General features: G+C 36.6%; 5 protein-coding genes across 7 annotated transcripts in view; 1 reads left to right on the top strand and 4 right to left on the bottom strand.

Moving 5' to 3' along the window:
• Nucleotides 1–1,409, bottom strand: part of LOC125652860 (cap-specific mRNA (nucleoside-2'-O-)-methyltransferase 1-like) — a 31,601-nt gene extending 30,192 nt beyond the window's left edge. The window contains exon 1 of one of the 2 annotated variants that reach the window (XR_008803329.1): nt 1,257–1,409. Coding sequence is in view for 1 of the 2 variants with exons in the window: in XM_056166509.1 (XP_056022484.1) it covers nt 1,257–1,278 (22 nt within the window). In the remaining variant the exon portion in view is untranslated. The remainder of the gene's footprint in view (nt 1–1,256) is intronic. The other variant, XM_056166509.1, reaches the window with a different exon arrangement.
• A 4,330-nt stretch (nt 1,410–5,739) lies between these two features.
• On the top strand, nt 5,740–10,868 carry LOC125652593 (uncharacterized). 2 transcript variants are annotated; one of them, XM_056166508.1, is made up of 2 exons: nt 5,740–6,009; nt 8,410–10,868. In XM_056166508.1, exon 2 carries the CDS (start codon nt 8,812–8,814, stop codon nt 10,666–10,668), a length of 1,857 nt encoding a protein of 618 aa, XP_056022483.1. In that variant the 5' UTR covers nt 5,740–6,009; nt 8,410–8,811; the 3' UTR covers nt 10,669–10,868. The 2 variants fall into 2 exon arrangements, with proteins under 2 accessions (XP_056022483.1, XP_056022482.1); XM_056166507.1 differs by lacking the exon at nt 5,740–6,009 and adding an exon at nt 7,262–7,593.
• Nucleotides 10,869–11,560: 692 nt separating this feature from the next.
• LOC125649597 (uncharacterized) lies at nt 11,561–15,877 on the bottom strand. Its single transcript, XM_048877240.2, has 2 exons — nt 15,862–15,877; nt 11,561–13,587 (listed from the first exon to the last, which is right to left on the bottom strand). The coding sequence occupies exons 1-2, from the start codon at nt 15,875–15,877 to the stop codon at nt 11,561–11,563; spliced, it is 2,043 nt and encodes a 680-aa protein (XP_048733197.2).
• Nucleotides 15,878–16,190: 313 nt separating this feature from the next.
• On the bottom strand, nt 16,191–18,542 carry LOC125651453 (uncharacterized). The gene has a single exon (XM_048880052.2). The coding sequence runs from the start codon at nt 18,365–18,367 to the stop codon at nt 16,367–16,369; it is 2,001 nt and encodes a 666-aa protein (XP_048736009.2). The 5' UTR covers nt 18,368–18,542; the 3' UTR covers nt 16,191–16,366.
• A 1,704-nt stretch (nt 18,543–20,246) lies between these two features.
• On the bottom strand, nt 20,247–27,051 carry LOC125652559 (galactose mutarotase-like). The gene is made up of 8 exons (XM_048881869.2): nt 26,887–27,051; nt 26,664–26,794; nt 23,218–23,372; nt 22,777–22,986; nt 22,417–22,504; nt 21,355–21,502; nt 20,957–21,131; nt 20,247–20,736 (listed from the first exon to the last, which is right to left on the bottom strand). Exons 1-8 carry the CDS (start codon nt 26,955–26,957, stop codon nt 20,653–20,655), a joined length of 1,062 nt encoding a protein of 353 aa, XP_048737826.1. The 5' UTR covers nt 26,958–27,051; the 3' UTR covers nt 20,247–20,652.
• Nucleotides 27,052–27,095: the final 44 nt, after the last annotated feature.

Genomic DNA, 27,095 nt, shown 5'->3' with positions numbered 1-27,095 from the left:
ATGGTATGGTCTGTACCTTGTGTAAGAATTTTAGTGCTATATCCACTAGATCGATGGCTCATTGTCTTTTCTTGGTAAGGCCAAAATAAAATACATGTGTGTTTTCAGTTTCCCGGCCCTACCTACCTTATTGCCACCAACTTTAAATACTTTAACATATAAAAGAAAAGAAAAATCCAGAATTTTAAAACTGGAATTTTTTTCTTTTTGCATTCAAGTTTCTCAGATTTACATTTTAACTAACTATGTTGATCTTCAAAATGTGTGAAAAGTATTTGTAAAATATATAAACCTGTATTGAAAGTGTATCGAAAACTAAGATTTCAAACAAATTGTTTTAATAAATATAAAATGTTTTACCTACTTATCAATTTTTTTTGGGATTGAAATAGGAAACACAAATGTGTATATAAATTATTTTGGCCCATTACAATTTATCAAATTGATATCATCCATGCACATTTGTATCGAGTTGTTGAATAAAAACTGAGTTGTTTCACTTTTGACATTTTGTTTTTTAAATTGAAAAAATAAAAACATTGAGCACACATATCCAAACTTTGCCATAAGTTATGTCCCTTGGCTGCTATTTTGCATTTAAAAGATCTTATTTTCCTATGTTAGCCTTTGTAATCTTTGGCAGTCACATTTATTATTTTCCCATCAATTCCAGTCAATTACAAAAATGACCCAGCGTGTGGTGACCCACAAACGTGTATAAAATCTTTCAAATATAATTAGCTATAATTCACAGTTGTAACTTCTTACATTTGATAGAGTAAAGAAGGAAAGTTTGGCTTTTCACCGATTGACCTTTGGATGACCCTGCAAAGGGGGATACTTAAAATTACTGGTTGATAGGTGTATTAGAGGTAAACATTTTTGTACAACAAAGTATTTCAATCTGACAAGTGAGTTTACTTGAAAAGTTGAAGGGCAAGTGTGATAAAAAGTTAATGTCCGTCCCTATTCATGTATATCGTATCGAAAATAAACGTATCACCGTCAAAATATATCGTATACATGTCTTTTGTAAGGGGAGTATTAGGCCTAATTAAGCCCTTATAATTATATATCAGTGTGTAAAAAACATACACAAATCAAGCATTCGTGATCAATGGTCCGTTTCTTGTATCTGTTTATCAACTTTATGACGCGGTGATATCATATTTTGTTCACCGTAAGCGTGATTTATGAATGTAAAAGCGGGTGCACAAACTACAAATACGCATTAAAACAGAAATTGTGAAAATAACCTGATAAACTACGGGATGCCATGCCTGTTGTTTGGTTAGTGGAAAGTCCACTTTCACTTTCGATGTAAGAATGTTTTCGCCTCTAATGCTGAAGAGTCATTATCGAGGATAGATAACTCTTTCTTTTTGAAACCTGAAAACGTCCATCTCAATAATGTTTTACTCAAGGTGAATTGGGCACATACCTTTTTTATGTTTAAATTATATCCAGTACCATTGGCTTTTGGCAAAGTATCGTCAATAATCATCAGGTAAACAAGAGAAAATATCTTTTTTATAATAATATATATACTAAAACTTAAACGCAACTTTTACAATCAACTGGTTCACATGTGTAACCCCCCCCCCCCAAACCAACTACTGAATGAGTGTGGTCTATCAGGAGTTTTGGATTTCTCAATGTGATCCATTAAGTGTAACAGGGTTTCTCCCAACAAGAATGAGTAACGAAACGCCTGTAGGGTTCAGGTCTCAATATATATTTATTTGGACACAGTGATTGGACTTGACAGTATATCACTAAAGATAGCCCCTTCTATGGGAAAAAGCTTCCCTCAGTAAATTTACAGCTTGGACAATATTATCAGGTTCAAGGATTGACTCAGAAATCAAGGATTTTGTAGTCTGCTGTCAGTATTAAACTCTTTCTCAAAATCACGTCTATTCAAATGTATGTCTACCCAGCTTCTGAATAATATTCAGATACTCAAAACTGGCGGTAAAACTATAGAACCGAGAAAACCAACCAAATGCAACTTGACAATCACTGACCAATAAAAACCCTTCATACAAAATGACCACACTCAGATCCATGACCAAAGCCCCCAAGGTATATAAATTGTAAGTGTACCTTTGTGTAGTGATGTAAATAAAGGGGTGGATCTAAGATCTAAATATGTATGAATATAAAACATATTTGTCATTAATGGATTGTCAAAACTTAGTACTATTACATAAGTAAAAGGCAATATAGAAAGTATTGGACTAAAATAAGCGCCAAAAATTAAAAAAAAAAAAAAAAAAAGGAAATGCAGCATTAGCTGTCAACTATAACTTAACATAGGTTTGAAATGCTGTAATGCGTTAGGAATGAAGAAAAATAAAAAATGAATATGAGGATTAAAATAGCGACCTCAAAAATGAAAATGAATATGTAAAATTTCGCATTGAATTATTTACGTTTATACAATAATGTTTCTGTCATTGTTTCTATATAAACAAAAGAATTACAACAAAATATTGCAGATGTATGTTTAATGTTATTTTTTATGAGCTGTATAGTTGTTTTAGTCATATTTGGTAACAATCGGAAAATATGACTGGCAGCTAATGTTTCCTTACCGTTAGACTATGTACAGTTTCATATATGGACAAAAACCATTACATGAAAGGTGATGATAACGAACAGTGATCAATCTCATAACTCCTATAAACAATACAAAATAGATAGTTGGGCAAACATCGACCCCTGAACACACCAGAGGTGAAATCAAGTACCTAGGAGGAGTAAGCATCCTTTATCGACCGGTCACACACCCGCCGTGAACTCTATATTTTGATCAGGTAAACGGAGTCATCCGTAATCAAAATCAGTGTGCCAAGAACGGTCTAACAATCGGTATGAAACATGTCAGACAGCATTTGACCCAATTATAGGTTGTATTGGCAAACTAGATCGTTATAACGACCATAGAATTTGCGAAATGCTGACTTCAAACGAGACTGTTGAAACCCCTGTACCATTAACTTGTTTATCAATAGCTTGCATCGATTTAAAATCTGAGCATACGCAGAACAAGCTCGAATCAGTTGAGAGATATAAACACCATATGCAGGTAATAATGGAATATTGCTTCATATTTATGGGATGTTGACGATGGAGAAGCTGAAATCATCCCGTTTGTCATATAGTTGAGTTGTATGTTTGCCGTTAATATCTACTTTCAATAAAATACCTAGGGATTTCAGCAGAAGTGGACGACCCTGTGGTGTCTTTTATTTCGAGTTCACAGGGATATACCGAATCGACATATGAATGAAAATTATTATTGTTAATAGATAAAACGCCATCGATATATCTAAATGTCGAATTGAAGGCCACAGTAAGATATTTTTTCTTCTCACGTAGAAGTTTTGAATAAATTCTGCTTCATATGAATATAAAAAACAGGTCGGTTAACCAAGGAGCACAATTCGTACCCATGGGGATTCCAACAGACTGTTGGAAGACCTGATCACCAAAGACCACGAAGATATTGTCAATGAGGAACTCTAGCATATTTTTTATTTCAACTTCAGAGTACTTGTGCGTGGAATCAGAGTGGTGTTTAACAAAATAATTTTTAGACTGATCACTAAATATAAATATTTCCGTTTTCCATTTTTGTTGAAGAAGCAACTGTCCATGATGTCAAAAAAGCCTGTTGCATGGTGTATTGCACCAATAAAGAATATGAATTTGAATTCATGAGCAAATCCAGAACCCCCCCCCCCCCTAGGGAAGTAGAGTTAATACCTATTTTTAAGGGACTATACCATTTAATGTTTTACAACCGAGAGTGCAAAAAAGCCAAGCCCATAGGGTGGAGTTTGGACCCTCAATCCACATCTCCTATATATATGTGCGCCTGACATATATGCGAATGTTGAACGTTATGAATAGCAAACGTGCTGAATATCAAACATACTGGATATCAAACGTTCAGGACCTAGTTGCAGAAAAGATCATTTAGATTTGATTGACAGTTAACATATAGTTAGCACCATATAAATGTAAGACTTAATGACAATGTGATTGTTAGTTAAAGATAACTAATCTTTGTACAACTGGGTCCTGGGTATCAAAAACGTGCTGGATATCTGACATGCTGAATATCAAATGTGCTGAATATCCAACATGCTGACGTGCTTGATATCAGACGTGCTTGATATCAAATGTGCTGAATATCCAACGTGCTAGATATCCAATATGCTGAATACCAAACGTGCTGGATTTTAAACGTTTTGAATATCAAACGTGCTGGATATCCAACATGGTGAATATCCAACGTGCTGGATATTCAACGTGCTAAATATCAAACGTTCTGGATATCAAACGTTTTGAATATCAAACGTGCTGGATATCCAACGTGCTGAATATTAAACGTGCTTAATATCAAACGTGCTGAATATCCAATGTGCTGAACATCAAACGTGCTGGATACCCAATGTGATGAATATCAAACGTGCTGGATATCCAACGTGCTGAATATTAAACGTGCTGGATATCCAACATGCTGAATATCAAACGTGCTGAATATCCAATGTGCTGGATAGCCAACGTGCTTAATATCAAACGTGCTGGATATGAAATGTGATGGATACCCAATGTGATGAATATCAAACGTGATTGGTGTAAAACGTGCTGATTATCAAACGTGCTGGATACTCAATATGCTGAATATCAAACATTAAGGATATCAAACGTGCTGAATATCAAACATTAAGGATATCAAACGTGCTGAATTTCAAATATGCTGAATATCAAAAGTGTTGGCAGACAGGCATATTTACAGTGAGGACTCCCAAATTTTCGATATAGAGAAAAAGAATTTTTCGATTTGAGTAAAAAAGAACTTTCATCCCAATAGTTATCTTCCACAGGCACTTAGAATCACGGAGAAGGGAGAGGGTGGCCTCCTGCTGATTTTGATAACGTTCATTTTTTGCCTTTCTATATATTCACATGCAGAGTAAGATATATTTTATGACTGCCACCCCACCCCCACTTTTTTTTTTTTTTATAGTAGTAGGACTGAATGTTTGTTGAATTGTAGCAAAGGACGACCCCCCCCCCCCAAAAGACGATATCAGATTTTGAAGAATAGAACGAATTTTTCTAGACAATTGCAAAATACACTTGTCCCAAGGTCCCTCCCCCGCCCTCCCCTCCTTTGAAAAGCGAAAAGTGATGCTACGTGCCTGATAGTACAAAGGTTTTGAATGAATTATGTTATGATCTATATCATAATACGATTTTCATTTTATGACATTCGGGGCTCATAATTTGAAATGAAAGATTATTGTATTGTGTTGAATAAAGTACTATTTAAAATTATGAACGGCACTATGAGAATTGTCAATTTTCGGGAGGATTTGCAATTTTGCACATTATAGCTGCATCACATTTTGTAGTGAAATGAAACATCGCAGTGAAGAGTCGACAGGCTCATTTCTGCTGTCAGGTTATTGGCGATTAAGATGTCAATATTTACAATCACCTCCTGGTACACACATAAATAACTTCTTTATTAAAATTCGACAAATATACGACTCCACAAAAATCCAATCACCAAGTGTCCCCCCACAGGACTTTAAAACTCTCTCGAGTGTCTACATGCTTTTTTAATTAGGCCTCAGTGTGACTGGTATATATTTCCTAAATAGATCCATCATATAAATCGACAGGTTGACTTTTTTTTATTGAACGGTCGTGCCCAAGTCATGATATTCTGTCCTCCACCGATAAGTAAAATTTGATCATAACTTGTCAACTCCTTGAGGGGGCTCGCTGACTAATGTAGGACCGAGACGTGCCGCGGAATTAATTCTTACAAACCCATTCCTCGACAACTGCAAATTGTTCAAACAAATTGTGTACCTTAGATTTCTGTCTTCTGAGACTTAAAGAGCAAATATCTGAGGAAAAAAGTTACTATCTAAAACACAATTATACAGGAAATTGTTCGACTGAAGGAAGCTCTGTTAGACTGAGGTAAGATATTTAGCTCTGTTAGACTGAGGTAAGATATTTCGCTCTGTTAGACTGAGGTAAGATATTTAGCTCTGTTAGACTGAGGTAAGATATTTAGCTCTTTTAGACCGAGGTAAAATATTTAGCTCTGTTAGACTGAGGTAAGATATTTCGCTCTGTTAGACTGAGGTAAGATATTTAGTTTTGTTAGACTGAGGTAAGATATGAGGCTCTGTTAGACTGAGGTAAGATATCTAGCTCTGTTAGACTGAGGTATGATATTTAGCTCTGTTAGACCGAGGTAATATATTTAGTTTTGTTAGACTGAGGTAAGATATTTAGCTCTGTTAGACTGAGGTAAGATATTTAGCTCTTTTAGACCGAGGTAAAATATTTAGCTCTGTTAGACTGAGGTAAGATATTTCGCTCTGTTAGACTGAGGTAAGATATTTAGTTTTGTTAGACTGAGGTAAGATATGAGGCTCTGTTAGACTGAGGTAAGATATCTAGCTCTGTTAGACTGAGGTATGATATTTAGCTCTGTTAGACCGAGGTAATATATTTAGTTTTGTTAGTCTGAGGTAAGATATTTAGCTCTGTTAGACTGAGGTAAGATATTTAGCTCTGTTAGACTGAGGTATGATATTTAGCTCTGTTAGACTGAGGTATGATATTTAGCTCTGTTAGACTGAGGTAAGATATTTAGCTCTGTTAGACTGAGGTAAGATATGAAGTTCTGTTAAACTAAGGTAAGATATTTAGTTGTGTTAGACTGAGGTAAGATATTTAGCTCTGTTAGATTGAGGTAAGATATTTAGTTCTGTTAGACTGAGGTAAGATATTTAGCTCTGTTAGACTGAGGTAAGATATGAGGCTCTGTTAGACCGAGGTAGGATATTAGCTTTGTTAAACTGAGGTATATGAAAATTTGGAAAAGTTCGCTTAGTCGAGTAAAGACGTATTAATTTCACGTCTTGTAAACATCATTCAGAAAATGCCACTTTTGTCCATGATCAATAATTTTCGTCGATATTTGTTCAGAATTCTATCTGTGGTATACTTTGGACTTTGTGTGTATGTGTTTATTTTGTGAAATTAATACGTAAAAAAGTGATGGAAAATCATTAAATTGTTTGTATCGAACCACTCTTGTGTATTACGAAAAGTATCGAATTCTTTAAATATTGGCAACCAAGATGTCTAACATAGATAGATCTCCCGAAGATAAATCATTTGAATAGAAGTAAATTTTATTTAAATGATTACGAACATTACCTGCATTATGTGGTTCTAACTCCAGGTCGAATTTTACGGGTTTTTTTTTTCTAGCAAGCACTTGACACGCTCTATTCAAACGCAGTGAAATTATTTTATTGTGAGAAAATAAATCTATCGACGTTAATTTCACACAGCGTTCTGAAGTGCTCGAGACGACCATTATAAAAACTGTATAATTGACTCCCAGCGGAGATTTAAATTTTGTCTGAAATTGACCAGTTCCTTCTTGTTTTTCAATCAGTACAAAATCTGTTGATTAAACTAGGTCTGGGGTTGTTATGGCTGAGATTCATTGACACGGATAGGCCCAGGATAACTAGGAAATAAGTGAGTCTTATAATATTTTTGATTTTATAAAAAAAAATTGTATTTCATTTTAGATTTATCATCACGAAACACTTATGTAATATATTTTATTCTAATTTAAAAAAAAATCCTTTGTGAGATCTGAATGTATCGGGTTAAAACACTGTTTAAGGCGGTAAGATTCTGACTGAAAAAAAATTATATTCAAATATTGGTATAATGAAATGTATTTATCATCAGAAACCTAATTTTTATAAATTCAAATCAAAGTTTTTAAATTTTTCTTTTCTAATTTTAATGTAAAGTTGATTTAAATTCACACTCAGACAAATTAAGACAGTTATAAGCAAACCATATACGTAATCAATCGCAGACAGATTAAATCAATCTTTAAGTACAAGGAAATTATCGAACTTCTAGTTCAATAAAACTGAAAATTTCCCCCCAAATATCTGACAGAACGTAGCTCTTAATGAACACGCCATAACCAGTTTAGGAATTCACCACACTCTCTGGATGTCAAGGAGGAATTCCTCTGTCTTGATCTGCTTATTTATATGTCTCTAGAATATAAGTATTCCATTTCGTTCACAACGATCCACTTAATACACATTTTAAAGTAAATATTTTTAAAACACATTATCGTCTGGGAGACTCGTTTTAAATGTCAGAAATCTCCTATTTATGTTTCAAATGACAATATCTAATCGGGAAAATATGTCAATCTATGACTTTGTTATTCATATAATAAAAAAAAAAATTAACTACACTTTTAACTCCACAATTTTAAACCAATTGCCAAAGAAAACAAAACCATTGAAAACTTTTATATTTCAGATGACTAGGTGCTTGAGAAGCGCAACCTTATGTAAAACCATGGTACGTCTGGGGGTTTTCTGAGAGGGGATTTCGTGGTGACGGGATGATCGCAGCTATCTATCAAAATAGGTAGCGGGAAAGTGCTACAAAACAAGACATTATCTCCCACTTCTATCTCCAGAATAAACAAGACGTATATGGTTAGATTCCTCTGATAATAACTTTAAACCCAACAATTTAAACAGCGTAAGAATTTTCACAGAGGTAATTATTTTCTAAGGACAATAGTGGCTTTGTCAGTTACCCGTGGAATTGGAACAATAGACGAAAGGATACAATGTGACTTATGAATATTAATGAAAACAGAGGAATCTCAAACAAAGAAGAAGGATTTTATAAGGAAGGTATAGAGTGACAAACATGAAACAAAAGAAGTTAGAAGTAAGTTGTCCTCGCAGACGACAGTTAAAACGAACAAAACAGCATGGTGATAATTTCTTCCATGAAAAGGGAGGAACACACGAAACAAACAGTGATAGTCATCGTCAAATAAAAGGAGAGCACATTATTGTTCCCGCGGCCACACTGGAGACAGACACCGCTAGAGAGGATCTAGGTATTACCGAATCTGACGAATTAAAGAAGAAGGATCATCAAGTGATTTTCGATGGAAATATCGAATCGAAACAGAGTGAGAGAATCAATGGTTCATTTGGTGACACCGATATTGTGACGGATCAGTTAGAAGCAGACGAAGGCGAGAACTCAAGCAATGGGGAACTGCTACAAAGTGAACTTAGTGAAGTGCAGTCAAATGAAATAAGTGGGAGTACATCAGATACACATCTTACGACACAAACTGAAAAGACAGAGTACAGCGGGAGGCTTTCAAAGGAAAAGCCCCGTGAAAGTGAAAAACTTTCTCTGCATTCCAGCTCTCAGAACTATGTGGAGGACTTAGCGGAAGAGAACAGTTCTCCCAAAATAAAAGAAACGGACAAAACAGCAGAAATGAAGGGGAATAAGAAGGATTTGAAAACAATAGAGGAAGAGAGCGACGAAAGAGCAGACACGAGAAACTCAAACAGTAGCTCATCCAATAAGTTGTTTAAGAAAGGGAGAAATACGCAACTAAACAGATCAAGCAGTGCGCTTGCGCCTTCATCTAGGAATGCATCGAGTAGACATTCTTTCTCTTGTGTAGAAGATAGGAAATCTCCTTTCAAAGAAAATATATATAGTCTCAGGAGATCCCATTCCGCAATGGAACGACCGAAATCGAAAGTTCGAGGGTCTTTTAGCGACCCTTTTAAATTTACCAAAGCCGAATTGGAATGGCACCTGCCGAGAAAGAGTTTTTTTGATTGTCACGACAAGGCCCTGAAAGAGGCGGGAGTAGAAAGTGCTTCAACAACGAATAGAATAGAGCAAATGAAACAAAGGGTGGCTGATAAAATAAAAAAGGAAAAGGAATTGAGAGAAAAACGTAAACAATTGGAGAACCCTGTTCCAAAAGAAGAAGCAGTTGATAATACAGCGACTCCGGGAGAAAACACTGCCATTCAGGACAATAAAAGTGAAAATGGGAGTGAAATGGACAAAAATGAAATAGATGATAATGTCATTATATCAAAACTAGAGGCGACGCAGACGATTGTTAGCAAATCCAGGAAACATACACGGCATAAGAAGAAGGCACATGACGATAACGAAGACGATGTTCGCGTGGATTATCAACCTCTCCTTCAATATCTTAGATATGTTAAAGAACATCCCGAGGAATTCTATTCTCACCGAAAGCAAATGTCACAGCAGGATCACGTGGGTAGTCGCGCCAGTCCTTGGATCATAAGACTCGCACAAATCACCGAAAGACGCAACTTGAGTTCGGCTCAGTGTTTGATGTCGAAGAGTGTGGTGTTGGAGGCAGCACGTGACATTCGACCACGAACGACTGACCCTGGGCAATGGACCATGTCTCAGAAAGAAAGAGCGCTTTTGGGAAACATGAATCTTGGGAAATCGAGTGTTTTCATTGCAGTAAAGCAGGATCTACCGACTCACGATTCACAGAATCAAGATGACGGGAAATCTGACTTTGAAAAAGAGAAATTGAAACTAGAGAAATGGTTAAAAACGGTTTCTACTGCGGGCTTATTGAAAGCGAAAGAATTGGCTTTACGTGAACTCGGGGAGGAAGATAGTTACCAAACTAAGTGGTGGTCAACGCTACAGACGTGCACATACCTCAGGCAAACAGGGATTAATTCCAGCTAGACAGGCTACCACTGATGCTGAATATCAAGAAACCACTGCTTTCTTTGTACATTTTATTTCATATTAGTGGAGGAATAATACTATTTATTGAATATAGACACACGTATGATTGTCATTTTCAAAGAGAAGAGAAAAATGGTGGTTATGAAAAATTGAAACTTTTATACTTTTTTATTATGAATTCGTAAAAATCAAAATTTTGTTTGTTTTAGTTGTATTTAGGAACAGGTTTGTCACAATTGTGATACTGGATGGTTAAATTTTCTCATTACAAAATGCCGATCAAAATCCGGAGATTAAAATTTTATGCACCAAAGAAGCTGCAATTAAATTAATATAGGGGATTAATCATAAGAATTGCAGTCTGTTCTCCCTCTCCCAAAGATCAATTATATTCAGTCTTCCATATATGAACCTCTTTTACCAAACAATTATTTAGAAAGCGAAGGCCCATAAACTTGGAAGAAAGATTCCATACTATATTGAAGGCACCAAGACTCTTTATTTTGAATTATGCGTTTTATGCATACAACAATTTAAGGGAACCATCAATACTAGACCGTAAAACCAGAACACCATTAATCAAACATCTAAAGGTAATCTATCAAAGGTAATTTCACTTCATGTATCTGAACTCATTTCCCCCAAAAATTATGTTCAGAGTCGTTTTTAAATATCCCAAAGAAACCATCTAGCGAAACAGTTTTGTGGATAATTACTTTTTTTTAATTGCTACTTAACTGAATTGTATACAAAGGAATAGAGTAATTTTGAAGATAGTGCGAATGACTGAAAGCACTTGTCACCGCCAGTGGAACCACAACACCGAAGTCATTGCTTTAAATCTACTTCCTAATTTCAATGTATAGTGTGTGTAGACTAACAGTTGTGGTTATCTGAAAGCTGCGACGCTGTTGGGTCGTCTCATGGTATTATGACCTTGTGCACCTATTGCGACCCTTCTCCTCATGTTGAGCATCGCATCATCATATTCTTGGTCCCGTCTCTTTAGGTCTTTGATAATTTGTCTCGCTTGATTGCTGGACAGGAGACGTTTGACATTGCCAAAGTAGATGGATTCCGTGTCAGAAATGTTATCTACACTAGGGGAGGTCTTCTGCATACGACCGCCACCTTTCTTCCTCTTGGTATCTGGGGCTTCACTTCGACAATCACTACCCCCCTCCACCATCCTCCGTATCATATCTGTCATGTCCCTGTCCGACAGATGCATCGGTATTTCTTCACGAGAGCCAAAAGATGTCGTAGAACGATTCAAGAACTTACTATCTTGCGCTTTTGGGGTATGTTTAACTCTGTGAAAAAGCTCAGAATGATCATCGCCATTTTTCGAAATGTTTTTGGCACTCAGTGGCACATTTTTATCTGCACCGCTAGGTGAAGTTATGGTTACACGAAGTTGGGGTTTTGTGGGAGAACCGACACCTTTAGAGGAAACGTCAGAATCCGACATTCTTTGGGATCTTGTTTTCCCCGTTCTATTAACATTTGTGGTTGGTTCAGGTTCCTGCTTAGACGCTAGTTTCTTCTGGTGCTTGTAAAGATGAACGGCGGTGGACGCTGTTGATTTTTCGTTTGATTTGTTAGACATTGACACTTTAGTAGCAGCTGCAAGCGATTTCCATTTGGACATACCCGGGGGGACTGATATTATCGACTTCTTCCTTTCTTTAGTAGCCTCCTCGTTCTCGGCGTTTATCAAAGGATTTTTAAGCATGATCCTAAAATGTCGAGTTCTTCTATCTCTTGCATTATTGAAAATTTCAGCGACAGTGGTTTTCTTTGAACTCATACCCATAAGCGATTTTTGAATTGCTATTCTGTTGTTGACTTTGAGATCCGCCGAAACTGTTTGAGAACTCCAGTTAGTTTTCTGTCGAACCAAAGCCATTTTCTCACGCGTAGGATCCTTTGCAAAGAACACAGCTTCAACTTCATCTGGTTCGTAGTTAATGTTGAGTGGTTTCAAGATAAACTCGCCATCCTTGTCCTTTAATTTCACAGTGGTATTGCCCTTTTCTAGTTCAAGGAATTTATCCGCTTTGATGGTGATTTTTCTCGCTCTTGTTCTTTCTGTCTGCACGTCAACTTCTCCATCCTCATTGTCACTTTCCTCAGATTTTAGGTCTGGGAGTGACGTCATTTCATGGTCAATGGGCAGAGACCTCACTTGACTGGCAGATTTTAAAAGTCTGTCAATTTGTGCGATTTTTTGCTCGGGCAGATTGATCTCTTTAGAATCAATTTCTATACTTTTTTGATCACTGCCTCTATGATCTTTCTGGCCTGACTCAGAAAATTTTCGATCAGATTGTTTCATAATAGATTTTCCTTCCGTCTTGGAAGTCGTTTTAGCTTCTTTTGTGTTGGAGGTCGTAGCTAACGGAAAACCAGCCGTTTTAGGTCTGTTTGCTTCAAATACCGAATCCACCTCGCCATCCACAGGTTTCATCTCCGGTGACAGCGATTTATTACCTGGGGCAGTTTTGGGACGATCATCTGATTCCCCCTCCTCCTCCTCTGCGATCACAGAGTCGACCCCATATGGTGTGAATTCGAAACAGTCATCCAATAGCGGAGATATGGTGGCCAAGTTATTCTCCCTGAACGTCTTCCTTTTTTGGCTTGCTTTGGAGAAAAGATCGGCCCCCTCCGTCCTGTAGAGAGAATATCGACTGTTAACTGCTTTATCCTTTTTCAGCTTTCTCAAATCTCGCCGGACAACCTGTTCCTCTTTGATTAGAGAGGTTAATGTCTTTTGAAATTCCTTATACAGGATGTTGCACTGTTTGGCGTAGACTTTCTGTGCTGCTGTTGACACAGCGAGGTTGACATCCGGCATCGATATATCCAATCCATAGTTCCGAGCCAAGTCATAAGAATCTTTCTCTGTTGGAGCTGTAAATATTTGAATCTGTTTTAGTACAGAAATTCGAGTAATTGCAATTTTTAAATCACTATTTTAAAGAAATACTGGGCATGTGAAGTATTTGTACAGAAAAGATGGGTCTTTAATGAAAAATTATTGCAGGAATCGAGTGAACGAAGACGACACTTCATCGTAGCGAAATAATTCTTTCCACAAAAGTAAAAAAAAAATCATACATTAATACTAGGGCTCACGGCGGGTGTGATCGGTCAACAGGGGATGCTTACTCCTCCTAGGCACCTGATCCCACCTCTGGTGTGTCCAGGGGTCCGTGTTTGCCCAACTATCTATTTTGTATTGCTTATAGGAGTTATGAGATTGATCACTGTTTGTTATCTTCACCTTGCATTCAAATAATAGTCAATGTTTTGAAAATGTTTTCATCAGACTAGAAGCCATAGTTTTAACCACTGGACAGTCGCAAAATGGGATTTCCATATACTAATTAGTGGTCACTAAATGATTTATTACTTTTTTTCTAAAGTGCAAATCTTAATATTTTGGTTTCTGGGTCTCTTTTACAGTTTTAAAAATTTAGATCAACAACATCTTTATAGAGAACACTCATTTGATGTGGAATATGTGGCGCGAAGCCCTAGAATCAACAAATCAATGACAAAACTGTCACTCAAATTTCACATTTTTTCAACAATTCTCTTGCGTGATCGTATTTTGATGAATATTTGAAGTGTCTGAATTATGGTCTTTTTGTATACACCTATCTTGTATACAGCAAGTACATTGTACATGTATATTGTTCGTCATCAGAATGTACAAAAGGTACGGGGATTCTAACATTTCTTATGTGACCAGGCTCCATAACCATAAACTGAGAATAGAAATGAAATTTTGTATATACACTTGGGTTCTTAAAATTACACAAAATACTTTAATTTATATTTTGAATCATATCAAAATCTAATTTCAAAATAAATTTAGTTTCTCGATTTCAAAATATTTAATATAATATGGATGAGATCAATATGAAAATTTGACGTAAATCTGTTTGCAGTTTATGGCCATGAAGCCAGACTCCTGAGGAAATTAAATCTATACACATGCACTCACTTTCAAGTATACACAGCTCTTAGGATAAACGAAGATTTGACTTCTAAATTGTAATATATTATGATATACTTGTAATCACATCTCCAGCTTTGTACAATACAAATGATAAAACAAATTGAACAATGTAACAGAACCTTACCCATGGCAGCAGTTCTCTATACTAGCAATTGCAACCCATATTTATTTCATTTGGCACAAACAAAAGAATTAATACATACAATGCACACTGTCGGGGGCACTTATAGTTTATATGGATTATTGGGATTAAAGATTAAATGTGCAAAGCTGCAACCAATGGTAATCTCCCCTTTGTACGAATGCAGTCATTAGTTCTTGTGTACAGGGCCATGTGTTATAGAAGTGCGTAAAGAGACATTTTAGAATCCAATTAAGGATTTGACAAACTAAGGTTACCTTATGGCAATGTCCATGTTTGTGACGGTATAAATTCTCGTCTAGAGATGCCTTGACAACACAAGATTTGGAATGAATCCCTGTATCAATTTAGATGTTGACAACAATGTATACTTAAAATTATAGAAACCAATTTCGAAGATTTCAACAATGTGCAGTGTATATACACTGTATATATCTCAGTTTTTGGGCATACTGAGATAAAGCACACCAATTCACATAATATACTGGTAAATGGTTAACTATTTTCTACATCAATATCTCAACTTCACGTTTATCTAATCGAGTGAATTATTCATCTTCTTATATATATTAACAGTGCTTTAATTTTCCCCTGATGCGCTTTAAATTCATAGTTTAAACGATCGCGAGGCTCAGTGGTGAGGGCGTTTGCTTTGTGACCGGAAGGTCGTGCGTCAGGGCCCCGCTCATACCGAGACGCGTTAAATCTAAGGTGTGAAAATAGATAATGACTGCTCGTGTGTTAAACTCTGAGCATTCACAAGTGAGAGCTGATGATGTTCCATGTCGCGGCAAGCGTTGGAACTATAGAAAACCCTACCTGTCGCGACACGGAACGCCACGCGTGCCATCTACAGATGGTAGCGCCTCTATATGAGTGAAAAATTATCAAAGGGACTTAAAGCAAACAAACGAAACAAACTACATGTATATATATAGTTAGTATTCTAATAATGAGAATTATCCATGGATCATCCAAATGGTGTCTATTATGTCTACTAATAGTAATTTCCACTCACTTTCATCATGTCCCATGGAAATCCGGGCTAGAATAGGTCCCCAGTACCCCTTGATTGTCGTAAGAAGCGACTAAATAGGGCGGTCTATAGGATGAAACCGCAAAATCGAGGCCCCATGTCACAACAGGTGTGGCACGATAAAGATTCCTCAATGTTCAAAGGCTGTAAGCTCCGAGGATAGACCTAAATTATACAGCCTTTCACCGGCAATGATGACGTCTCCATATGAGGAAAAAATTTTCAAGCAGGACGTTTAAACAATATTCAATCAATCAATCTCCTAAATTTAGACTAAACTTGAGCAAGCAGTAAGAATTAAAAAAAAAAAAAACCGTAAAGCAAATCCTCTTTAATCTATTCATATTCTAAAATAACAAGGAATGAAAAGACAGTAGCAGTGAATGATTGAGATCATAAACCCTGATGGTGACGTCATAAATATTCAAACACATCATGGTGCCAATTGCTGTCTCTACAATCGATTGGCATGAACCTGACTGTATGATTATTTCAGGCCACTTCTGGATCTCGAAGCCCCTAACGCCACCCTGCGCCTCATGGAGTTCATTGTATCATTATATTCACTGTCCTTTTGTTTTGCATCCTTAATGAGTTGATTGGTGTCTTGACGACTGGCGACACGCCTGGGGAAAGTTCCTATGCTAGAGGCGATATCTGATGGAGTGTTCCTTTTGTTTCGGCTCGACATTCTACTCAAGCGTTTGATGAACGTCATTGCTTTGATTGTACCCTGTACATCCGGCATGTTCTCCTTCGTTTGCTCTGTACTATAATCCCCCCTTTCCCCTTTTCCTGCAATCAACCTCTGAAGCATGTTGTTCATGTCGGAATCACTCATCATGAACTGTACATTACCCTCTCTCATTGACATAGAGGAGGCAGATCTGTTTAGCTGTGAAGATAAGTCATGTGAACCTCGTCTTGCAAAGGTCACTCTATGACAACCGGAAGTATTTAACACGTTATGACTTTCCATGGAGCCCTGTGAGGCAGGTCGCGCCACGGAGTTCACAGAATCACAATTCCTCTTGTTCACTGAGCTGGAGAGATTGTCTTTCATGTGTGGTGCTGCAGAAGAATCATTCCAGCTGTTTTCTCGGGACACGATAGGAACCTGCTTCTTAGAAACCTTCTCCGTAAATGCTCCATGGATAATAACAGGTGGTCCCCCCTCTGCTTTTCTGCTTTTAAGAACGTTAGTTTTTCTCATTACCTTTTCAGAAGTACTTGGGAATTTTACTATAGGAGAAGATGCTGGCCTCATTTGCGTTTTGTTGTCTCTGCTTGACTCATCGCCATTTTCTTCGTTTTTGTAAGAATTTGATATTATTCTGAAATGGCGCGTTTTCCTGTCCCTAGCACTGTTGAAGATTTCGGCTACTGTGGTCTTTTTCGCCGCTTTTCCTACAAGCGATTTTTGGATGGCTATTCTATTGTTAATCTTAAGCTCGGCTGACACTGTTGGAGATTTCCAATTTGTGTTCTGTCGAACTAATGCTATTCGTTCTTTTGATGGATCTTTGGCAGCAAAGACGGCATCAACTCCCGTTGGGTCGTAGCTGAGTTTGACGGGTTTCACGAGGAATGCCCCATTCTTATTTCTAAGCTTGACATTGACATCTCCTCTCTGAAGCTCTATAAATTTATTTCTGTCAATGACGATACTCCTGGCCCGTGTCCTCTCCGTCTGAATGTCCACTTCACCATCACATGCACTTTCTGCTGTGTCTGTATCTTGCTCATTTATATCGATTTCCGGTTTGGAGGCATCAGGTAGTTTGACAGGGAGGCTCCTTTGTGTCAGATTTAGGGGGTCTGACGATTTAGGTGGTACAGAAAGTGAATGAGACTGGGATTGCAAAAGATGTTCTACTTTAGCAACGGGAGTATTGACATTCTTAGCGTCTAGCTTGATCGCTAGAGACGGTTGTTGGAGGTGCTCTACTTCAGATTTAGGCGGGAAGTTTTCGGTGTCATACTGAGGTTCTGTTTCGAGGCTTCCCTTATTCCAAGGTTCCGTTTGGAATTCTCCTTCGTTCACCTGATCCGGGGAAGTTGTAGGAGGAATTAAATCTTCGTCTATGATGGAATCAAGACCCCATGGATTAAAACATAAATCTTCAAAGAAAGAGCTGGATAATTCGTTATTCTTAAGCAGCAGCTCTCTCTTCGCTTTGGCGGTGGAAAACAAATCTTTGCCGTCCGTACGGTACAATGAGTATTGGCTGTTTAGAATTTTTTCTTTTTTTAAGTTTCGGAGTTCTAGTCTAAGTTTTTGCTCTTGCTTTATGTGGGAGTTCATGTTTTTCGTAAAATCTCTATACAGGAAGCTGCATTGTTTCTGATACTCCTTCTGTGCAGCGGAAGCCACTGCAAAGTTCGCTTCCGGCATACTGATGTCAAGACCGTAGTCACGTGCCAACTCATACTCATTCTTCTCTGCTGGAGCTAATAAGAAATTAAAAAAAAAAAAAATACAACGCATACAAGTTCCATATATGTAACAGAAATATTTTACATGTATTCCGATATTTCGAAATTCTTAATATTTGCTGTAAATATCGTAGAAATCAGATGAATATGACATTATCGCCATTTTACTTAATTCTAACTTACAAGTACATAGGTAGTCTGTTTCTTATGTTAAGGACAGATGATAAACACACACACACACACACACACACACACACACACACACACACACACACACACACACACAGAGAGAGAGAGAGAGAGAGAGAGAGAATTGATGCATGGAGTCTTTGGTTTCGTTTGGTTGTAATGAGTACAAATATAAAATTTCCTGAAAATAAATATATTTTCTATGATATATAATATCCTTCCCAATGTAAATATATCCCCCCCCCCCCCCCACTGTTTTGGACCGAATTTAAATGAGAAATCATGGGAATAAATTACATTCTATACGGTAAATTGTATTCATTTTACTTGTAATAACATAAACTTAGTTGTCATTTTCATCATTGGGGTGGGGGTGGGGGTGGGGGTGTTTGTGGCAAGTGACGTCAAGTGGAGATAATAACCTGCAAGTAGAAATAAAGTTTCGGGAAGAGAATTTCAATCGATGCTGTACGAAAGAAGTAGTTCCATACAAATTAAATGTCGAGGGATTATTAAATACATTGGGCACATATTTGTTTTCATATCAAGTCCAGAGCGACTTCGTAAACAACTTAACACCTTGGTTTCTAAATTTAACTAATAATTCCCTATGATTAAAAATAATTAAGACGTTTCTCTCAAATACTTGTTTTCTATTGAACAATACTGTTATTTCGGAATAATATCTATGTTTAAATTCAAGGTATATATCCATTTTATAACCGTCCACTCACTGCGTAATCATATAATGACCAACGACACGAACAATTGTTAAATTTTCGGATCCCCCTCCCCCCCCCCTTCCTCCTAAGGACAAACGAAAAAATTTTAAAACATAGAATAGCTAAAGATAGTAAATAGATAAACAAGCTAGTACTAACCCTACACTAAATCTACAAACGTATTTACTACAACCTGCATATTGGCTTGCTATTCAATGTGTTAACTAGGGAACGACTTAGAACAATGACGGGCCAGCTCATTGGACGAAAACAGAATAAAAAGAATATACTAGTATGTATAAGAACTTAACATAGACGTGCAAGATGAATAAAAACCTAAAGGTGTATATCATAGCTATCGATTTTGAAATCGATGAATATCAATCATTGAATTTACTTCGTACATTATGTACATTAATCTAGGTCAATTACCGTAGATTCTAAATGAATGGATGAAATAGATAAGAAACACTTACCCATTTCTGTTTTTGATACCCCTGTTAACTTTTTAATTGCTTTCCATCATTTAAAAAAAAAAATTAAGTTCAGTTTTTAAACATGACTATTCTCTGTTATATAAATCAGCAGAATTAACAATGGGGATTATAAATGTTAAAACGTCAAACCAATGACGGTCATTTGAGATTAAATTAATCTCACACTGAGGTTTGTCTTTAACAATCTGTTTAGTGGACAGGATTACCGGCCTGAAATGAATGGACATTTCTGTGTTTGCTGCGCTCTCTCTAACGGTCGTGCCTAGTAGCACTAAGCAAGCGAGCTCTATAGGCAACACGATAAGAAACACAGAATAGGAGGCGATCTGTAAACGGTCAGTGATTTACCAATTTCCATGAGAATGGGAATAAACAATGGGTTTGTACCTTTGTAGGGAAAAAAATTAATACTTTTTAAAAAAAAAATTCTTTCTCGTACTTTTTTTTTCCGGAGGGGTGAGTGAGTTTTTTCTTCAGATTTAAACCCCTCCCAGACCTTGGAATACATAGACATACATGTATATACATTGTATGTAGTTCTGTAGATTTTATTTGAGAAGAAAATAACAATTGTGTCAAAATATGCCGACAATACCTTCATAATAAACGAAAACACCTAAAACTGATTGATCATGTATGTATAGTCAATGGCATTTTCTGTGAAATTATTTCAGCAGTTCGTTGTAAACTTGAAAGTTATACTCCCTAAATAATAATTCGATTCCTGTAATCTAAAACAAGGTTGATCAATATCTACAGTTGGTGTCCATTAACACTCGTTTGTAGGGAGTGGTACCATTCAGTTTTAGTAGTAGATATATTCACTATGTTAGAATACCCGATGGCAATAGCATTTCTTTATGACAATTGATACAACAAAAGTGTCAAGATATCATCCCGCCATTCGTTGATTTGCTAGGTTTTCTGTTTCACTGTTCCAGAAGTCCAAACCTGTACACAGTCTTGCTTGTGTATTGTTCCCCAGGTCGAAGGATAGTGTTGGGAAAACTTTTCTATAAGAACAATAAACGTACACGTATCAAAACAGCGAACTACCAATCAATACATCATAGAACGCATATTTTCTGTTCAGCTGTACATAATTCAGATAATGCCTCGGCACTTTTGTCAATGCAGTGCAATGACTTATGTTTCAATTGTGCCATTCATATTATCATAAATGAAATCAAAACATTAAGATAGGACTTCCGTAAACGTAAATTCAGGATCAACCTGGTTGACGCTGTCCGGATAGTGCTGGGTCTCCAGGCAGATGGAGCAGAATTTTTCGTATACCGCCCCCTCCTTTCCTTGGGTGTGGTCGATTGTGTCTCCCCCGGTATAGCACTGAACTCCCAGCTCCGTAGTGTACACGTCCAAACGGCGGCCACTCGGGGGATGGTCCAGCCTAGAGAAACAAGATGCTAACTACTCAGGCGGTTAACTGAATGGAATTGGTGTATGGATACAATAAAGAATTAATAAGAAGCACAACGCCCCCCCCCCCCCCCCCCAGCTTAAACTATTTACCGTCGGTACTATTTTATACCTGGATACGACATTTTGTTTGGATGCTGCAGATTACAATATGTATAGATTACTCACAGATAGCGGACATGTTAATGACTTACCTTGCAATTAGTCTCATACTTCCATCTGCATCTGTGACGCAGAAATTGTTAAAGTACCCCTTCCCCCGGGGCACCTCACTGAGTCTATCCCCCAGTCTAACTGGCTCTCGGAGGTCAAACAATGTTCCAGTCACGTCGCAGATTTCACCTAAATTTAAATATTCAAAAAGATGTTTGTAATTATAAGAATGGGAAGGAAGCAAGAAAGAGCGACAGCTCCTTTTCTGGAACGTTTTCTCCCCGAACACGTGTTTTGGAAATATCTGTATCTAGAATTACTGGTCGCCATCACTCCTAATGGATCAAAGTTCCAAAACTTTTTGGTCAGAATATTTATATGTATCCCCAAAATGCGATCATACTTGAAGCTAAAAATGCACTCTTTATAGTAAAGACCAATCAATAGATATCTGGCCTTACATCAGTAATCAGTCCATGAATGTATGTTCCCATAACACAGACCGATTCAAAAATCTGTTCCAAAAGTATTTACTGATCCATGAATTTATGTTCTCATAACACAGACCGATTCAAAAATGTTTGTTCCCAAAGCATTAACCGATCCATGAATTTATGTTCTCATAGCATTGACCGATCAAAAAAAATTATGTTCTCATAGCATTAACCAATTTATAAAGTTAAGAAGCCATCGCTATGCCATATAGCTGATCCATAAATATACATGCGTGTTCACTTGAAATAGCAAAAAATCTGAAAGTACAAAAACGGGCTTCCTCATTCGACAGTATTTAACCCCGGGTTCCTCAACCGACAGTGTATCGTCCAGGGTTCATGATTTCACAGTATACTGCCCTGGATTTCTGATTTCACAAAATTTTGCCATAGGTTCTATTTTCACAATATATTGCACTGGATTTCTGATTTCACAGTATATTGCGGCTTATTACCATACATGTAGGTTCTAATTTCACAAGTTTCTGGACCATACACCGAGGAAGAAGCTCTTAATAGAGCTGAAAGAGAGAGAGAGAGAGAGAGAGAGAGAGAGAGAGAGAGAGAGAGAGAGAGAGAGAGAGAGAGAGAGAGAGAAATGTTATTTACCAGAGGGTATGTAAATATCACTCTCTTTAGTAGGTGTGTATTTGTTGGCAAGGATTTGTAACACGTGATCGTCAAGGTTTGGGTAATTCTGTAAAATAGGGAAGATAGTGAAAAAATATTTCATAAAGAACTGTATCTATACTAAGTTAGTTTATTTCATAAAGAACTGTATCTATATCAAGTTAGTTTATTTCATAAAGAATTGTATCTGCATTAAGTCAGTTTATTTCATAAAGAACTGTATCTATATCAAGTTAGTTTATTTCATAAAGAATTGTATCTGCATTAAGTCAATTTATTCAAACATTGTACTCCTAAAGAATGGTTTACATACTAGTATTCAGAATTGAATTCACTTACGTGACCTGCTAAGTTAAAGTAGGCGTGGTTTGTAAGATTGACAGGTGTTGGTTTGGTGGTGGTGGCGCTGTATTCAATCTTGAGTTCATTCTCATTGGTCAGTTGATACGATACAATGGTCGTTAATTCCCCTGGAAACCCCTCCTCTCCATCAGGGCTCACGTACTTCATTATAACTTTGTCTCCTTCCACTGAGGAACTCCAGAGTTGCTTTCATGAAATGATTGGGATGTCAGCCAGTATGTAATTCATTGTAATTTTGGTAGATAGTTTTCAAGGAATCAAAAGTCAGAACATTTGACATAACAAAAAACATCTTAAGAAAGAAATCTCTGAAGTAAAACCAGCGAATCCTTTCGAAATTTCCCCAGGTTTTCGAACACGAGGATGGCAGCTTGATGATTTATTATTGAAATTCGACAAAATATTTATTTTACATACATGTGTAAATGATTTCTTTCCTCCATGAATGGAGTGATTTCCAAAGTTTTTGGTCACATGATATTCCTGGCCGTCAACAGAGAACTTGCCATTGGAAATAACATTAACAACTCTGCCACAAATGGCGCCTAAACTCAGCGGATTCTTTTCGTAGCCTGGAAAAAAGTGAAGATAACTAGCAGTGATCAATCTCATAAAATTAAGAGTTGGAAAAACACGTGTACGGACCCCTGGATACACCAGAGGTGGGACCAGGTATCTGTAGGAGGGGTAAGCATCCCCTGTCGACCGGTTACACCCACCGAGAGCCCAATATCTTGATCAGGTAAACAGAGTAATCCGTAGTCAAAATGATTATGTAATAACGGCCTAACAATAGGTATGAAACACGTCAGACAACAGCACTTGACCAAATGACAGGTTGTCGTGGCAAACTAATGATCGTTAAAACGATAATAGAATTTGCAAAATGAGACTGTTGAAACCCCTGTAACAGCAACCTGTTTGATATGGCGTGTATAACGATGCTATATTCGATAATCTTGTGATGTGTGTTCAATATCTTGTGATGTATGTTCGATAATCTTGTGATGTATGTTCAATATCTTGTGATGTATGTTCAATATCCTGTGATGTATATTCAATATCTTGTGATATATGTTCAATATCTTGTGATGTATATTCAATATCTTGTGATATATGTTCAATATCTTGTGATGTATATTCAATATCTTGTGATGTATGTTCAATATCTTGTGATGTATATTCAATATCTTGTGATGTATGTTCAATATCTTGTGATGTATATTCAATATCTTGTGATGTATGTTCAATATCTTGTGATGTATATTCAATATCTTGTGATGTATATTCAATATCTTGTGATGTATATTCAATATCTTGTGATATATGTTCAATATCTTGTGATGTATATTCAATATCTTGTGATGTATGTTCAATATCTTGTGATGTATATTCAATATCTTGTGATGTATGTTCAATATCTTGTGATGTATATTCAATATCTTGTGATGTATATTCGATGATCTTGTGATGTATGTTCAATATCTTGTGATGTATATTTGTGATGTATATTCGATAATCTTGTGATGTATATTCAATATCTTGTGATGTATGTTCAATATCTTGTGATGTATATTCAATATCTTGTGATGTATATTCGATGATCTTGTGATGTATGTTCAATATCTTGTGATGTATATTTGTGATGTATATTCGATAATCTTGTGATGTATATTCAATATCTTGTGATGTATGTGCAATAATTGCATTATGGGTAATATGATGCAACAGCGTACTATTAAAGTAAGGACGATTTTCATTGGTTGGAAATAACAAAAGTATCCGGTGATGCAAAATATGATACACTAGTATGTTAAACATAACACTGTATGACTTCTTATGATCTGTCCTAGACAAAGGCCAGGCACCTGAAGTATGGATACTGCTTACCCCCCCCCCTTTTTGATATTTTTGCGGCAATAATTTCTCCGAAATGTGTCGATTCCCTGCCTATCTCATCCCTCTTTCGATTTATATAATCGTTTCACGCTTTTTGTAAGCTATAGTGATTGGCCTTCTGCCGGTACACACATTCCACCCAGAGAAATCATCACCGCAAAAAAGAAGAAATTATTAAAAGGGGGGGGGGTGGTGGTGGTGGTGGTGGTGGTAGTATCCATACTTCAGGTGCCAGAACTCTGGGGGTTAAATCATACACGGTAGCAGGTCGTTCCGTCCCATGGTCTATTCGGCCCATTTTGCTTAGTCGATCCAGCCCCTCCAATTTTTTTTTCATCAAAGATATAATAAATAATTATTACTTAAGAAAAAGGGAAGTTTTTGCATATATATTGCAGTTATAGTTATCAAAATTAGATAACTGCCGAAGTTAGACGTGTAAATAAAATTGTTTATACAACCTTTAACTAGTATTTCTAATTTTTGTTTGAAGTGCGATGGTTATGAAAATGTGTGCTCATTAATTATTGTAAAAACATCGTTATTCAACTATGTACAGCAATCAATGTAAATGTGTGTCCCATGAGTGTCCCAGGTCCACTGATCATTGTGAAAACACCTTAGTGAAAGGTTTTTATAACTGCATTGTTGTACAACCTTTGATCATTAATTATGAGTTAACAGTAACTTAACTATTAGAAGTTTTTTTTTTGTTTTTTTTTAAACTCCAGAAGTTCAAAGAATCGCTCATGATTTGGAAATAGAATGCGGCAGGTATAGAAATATTCCAAGAAATGACAGAGTATTTAAATTTTGTCTGAAAACAAAAGATATTCTTTGTATTGAAAATGAAGCCCACTTTATCGAATATTGTGATGTATATAATGATCTTGGAAAAAGCTGTCAAATATTAAAACATCTCTTCTTTTTGGGAAATACTGAAAGCTTATTTCAATATGGAGGAACAAATACCTTAAATTGGCAAAGTATGTTTTTCTTGCTTTTAAAAGAAGAGATATTTGTTGTGATAAACAGTCTCAAGAAGATTAATATACATTACATGTGATCAAGGTTAATTAGTCTGCAATCAAGCCATAAATACCATAGAGCATATTAAAAGATGACTACCTGATGACAGAAGATATCAGCGGCACACACACCATGAAGATGAAATACGCAGATGAATAGCACTTGGAAAAATAGTAATTATTTTTTCTGGGCCGGATCTTAACTAGGGGACGGATAGTCTAGGGACGAATCGGTAATGGGACGAATCGACTAAAGGACGGATTGATTTTGGGATGAAACGTCTAGAAATCAACATACACCACAAGATATTGAACATACATCACAAGATTATCGAACATACATCACAAGATATTGAACATACATCACAAGATATTGAACATACATCATAAGATTATCGAATATAGCAACGTTTTACACGCCATAGTTTGACCGTTTTTAATGCAAATTTCTACATCTTCTTAACTTTTTATTTCGTTGATTTCTAATCTTTGCACATAGTGTTCAACGTAAAAAACAAACAAACCAAATTTTAATTATTATTATCATCATCATACGCAGAACAAGCTCCCACGCACCGAACCAGCCGAGAGACACAAACACCACACACATGCCACAATGGAACATAGCTACACAAATATGGGAAGTCGATGATGGAGAAGCCTAATTTTGACAAATTCCTTGCGATAGAGTAGCAATTGCTATTATTATTTTTTCTGTTTCCAATGCTAGTATTATTTTTTCTGTTTCCAATGCTATCCTGGGACAAAGTTCTAAATTGTTTTGTTTATTTATTCGTTCTATGTCCCTTCAAAAATTGATCAAAAACGATTTTATTGGTAACAACAGCAATTTATCGGATGATCTAGCTTATAATTCAAAATCAGTTTTCAGTAAAAACAAAGAAAATGATTGACAAGTTGTTGGACACTGGTTACCTTGTACAGAATCATAGCCAAGATTGATATCATGAACCACGCCTTCCTTGTCAGGAACCCGGATATCAGTAATGACACAGCCAAGGTCAATTATTCTCACTGTGACGCCATTAAGGTTACAGAAAGTGTACCTGCAAATATATCAAATTATGACATCACTCGTCCTCCATAAAATATTTGATCTCCCACGACTCTGTTTACATATATTTAGGGTTATTTTTACCTGTTTACTTCCCTGCCATCCGTAAGGTAGCCGAACGAGTCTTTCGTAGGCAATACTTGGGATTTATTCATCGTGTTTTTTTAGAATTGCCAATGTGTAATTTTACGCGTGCACGCCCCCTCCTCCACCAATCAAGGACTACCACTCTTGTCGTTTGTAGGTATATGATCAGTGTATGTAAATACTATACAGTATTGCTACGTTACATT

Source organism: Ostrea edulis, chromosome 5 (assembly GCF_947568905.1).
Source record: "Ostrea edulis chromosome 5, xbOstEdul1.1, whole genome shotgun sequence".
Classification (NCBI taxonomy): Eukaryota; Metazoa; Mollusca; class Bivalvia; order Ostreida; family Ostreidae; genus Ostrea; species Ostrea edulis.
This window is presented reverse-complemented; position numbering and strand designations above follow the sequence as displayed.